This window comes from Panthera pardus, unplaced genomic scaffold, assembly GCF_024362965.1.
Source record: "Panthera pardus isolate Hobbes unplaced genomic scaffold, ASM2436296v1 HiC_scaffold_266, whole genome shotgun sequence".
NCBI lineage: Eukaryota > Metazoa > Chordata > Mammalia > Carnivora > Felidae > Panthera > Panthera pardus.
In genome coordinates, this window is record NW_026526839.1 from 1 (window position 1) to 2,165 (window position 2,165).

The 2,165-nt window shown below is 37.6% G+C and overlaps 1 protein-coding gene across 1 annotated transcript; it reads left to right on the top strand.

Annotated features, from left to right (window-relative positions):
* Positions 1 to 41: 41 nt before the first annotated feature.
* Positions 42 to 727, top strand: LOC128773747 (AP-3 complex subunit sigma-1-like). The gene is given in 2 exon segments (XM_053891230.1): positions 42 to 516; positions 519 to 727. Coding segments are annotated over 2 exon segments (579 nt in total). The 5' UTR covers positions 42 to 146.
* Positions 728 to 2,165: the final 1,438 nt, after the last annotated feature.

Genomic DNA, 2,165 nt, shown 5'->3' on the forward strand with positions numbered 1-2,165 from the left:
CTATTTAGAGAAAGGGGCTGCTATTCCCATGACTTCTCCATTTAACAACCAAATTTTGGAAGGATTACCGTCAAGATCCTGAAGCAAGGCTTGTGTACCCACCCCTGCCCTGGCCCCCAGCACCCACCAAGTCGTCCAGCTCAGCCATGATCAAGGTGATCCTCAGCTTCAATAACTATGGGAAGCAGTGGCTTACCAAGTTCTACCAGCCCTACGGTGAAGATACACCGGAGCAAATCATCAGGGACACATTCCATTTGGTATCTAAGAGCAATGAAAATGTTTGTAATTTCCTAGAAAGAGAATTGTTAATTGGAGGATCTGACAACAAACTGATTTATAGCTATTATGCAACATTATATGTTGTCTTCTGTGTGGATTTTTCAGAAGGTGAACTTGTCATTTTAGATCTAATTCAACTATTTATGGAAACATTAGACAAATATTTTGAAAATTTCTGTGAGCTGGATTTAAGTTTTCATGTAGACAAGGTTCACAATATTCCTGCAGAAAGGGTGATGGGGGAGTGGTATTGGAGACCAACATGAATGAGACTGTTACACAGATTGATGCACAAAATAAACTGGAGAAATCTGTGGCTGGCTTAGTGGGAGCTCCAGCCTGTACTGTATTAGTTGTGAAGAATATGAATCTTCCCGAGATCCCAAGAGATATTAACATTGATGACATCATTATAAAGGTGCCAAACCTGCCCTCTTTTAAATAAAAATAAATAAAATAAAATAAAATAAAATAAAATAAAATAAAATAAAAGGCCACTACCAGGTAAAATCCAGGGAGAAAAGTCATCTAAGTTTACCATGCAGTTGTTTACCAAAAATAGAGGAAGAGAGTCTTGATTTAAGTCTGGGTACTGTATAGACGTTGTGGAAGTTCAATGTTGCTTTTCCTGCTCAGTGATTTTGAAGAAATTGAGTAGCTACAATGTGATATTTCTTTTCCTTTTTTAAACTGCATTCCTATGCCCACCTAAGGCATGCTTCTATGTACTATATAGTACATGCAGTACAGTATTGCAATGTGTTTGAGACATTTCTTTAATTATGTACAGTTCAAAATGTTGGTGTTTTGTATAGATCACAAGTGTAGCATTCTGGAATTCTTTCTGTTATTTGTCACAGTTGTTTTTAAAGAACCAAATATGTATTGCATGAAAACATTATGACCTTTTGCGCTTAGTTTAAATAAACTCCATGTAGCTGGACTTCTAAACATACAAAGACACAGCAAAGTTTTGCCTGCCCTTAAATTTACAAAATGAATGGAGATTTATGGTGGATTATCAGAATCTCAGTGTTGTGCCCTCCCATTAGGGCCCCCATATCCAAAAGTATTGTAATTATTAACTCTATCTAATACATAACTAGAAAATATTTTTGCTATTATAAATTTGGCTAATATAATACACATAAATTACACACATAGAAAGATTTGATTTGGGTATTTGGAATAAGTTGGGAAAGGAAGAATAAAGATAAGTAAATGCAAAATATGCAAGATTATGCCCTCACTTTACAAAAGGGGAAATAGAGCTCTCTCCATGAGTGGAAAAGTGAAGGCTAGTTTGTCCTTCATAATACGGTCGATTTCAATGTCTGTGTGGTTGGTCAAAATTTTCAGGAAGGGAAGGAGTTGGATTTCTTAACTGTTGGCAAAACCTTTTCTGTGGCTAGGGGAGCCTCCACAATCAGTATACCATTGAAAATTATTATTTGTTTTAGCTGCGTTGGTAGAAGCAAATATAAGGCTTTCAGGCCCCTCTAAAGTGTCATGAATACTTCAGGGTCAGTAACTGTTTTAATTGATTTACATGTATTAATTGATTTAATTCTCGAAGGAACCACATGTGCTTATGCAAATAAGGAAACTGAGGTGTACTCCAAGCAGTGACACCCAGATATGAATCCATACAATGTGGCTCTAGGATAGATATTCTTTTTTTTAATTATTTTTTTTAACGTTTATTCATTTTTGAGAGTGAGAGAGACAGAGCATGAGCGGGGGAGGGGCAGAGAGAGGGAGACACAGAATCCGAAGCAGGCTCCAGGCTCCGAGCTGCCCGCATAGAGCCTGACGTGGGGCTCAAACTCACAAGCCGTGAAATCATGACCTGAGCTGAAGTCAGATGCTCAACCGACTGAGCC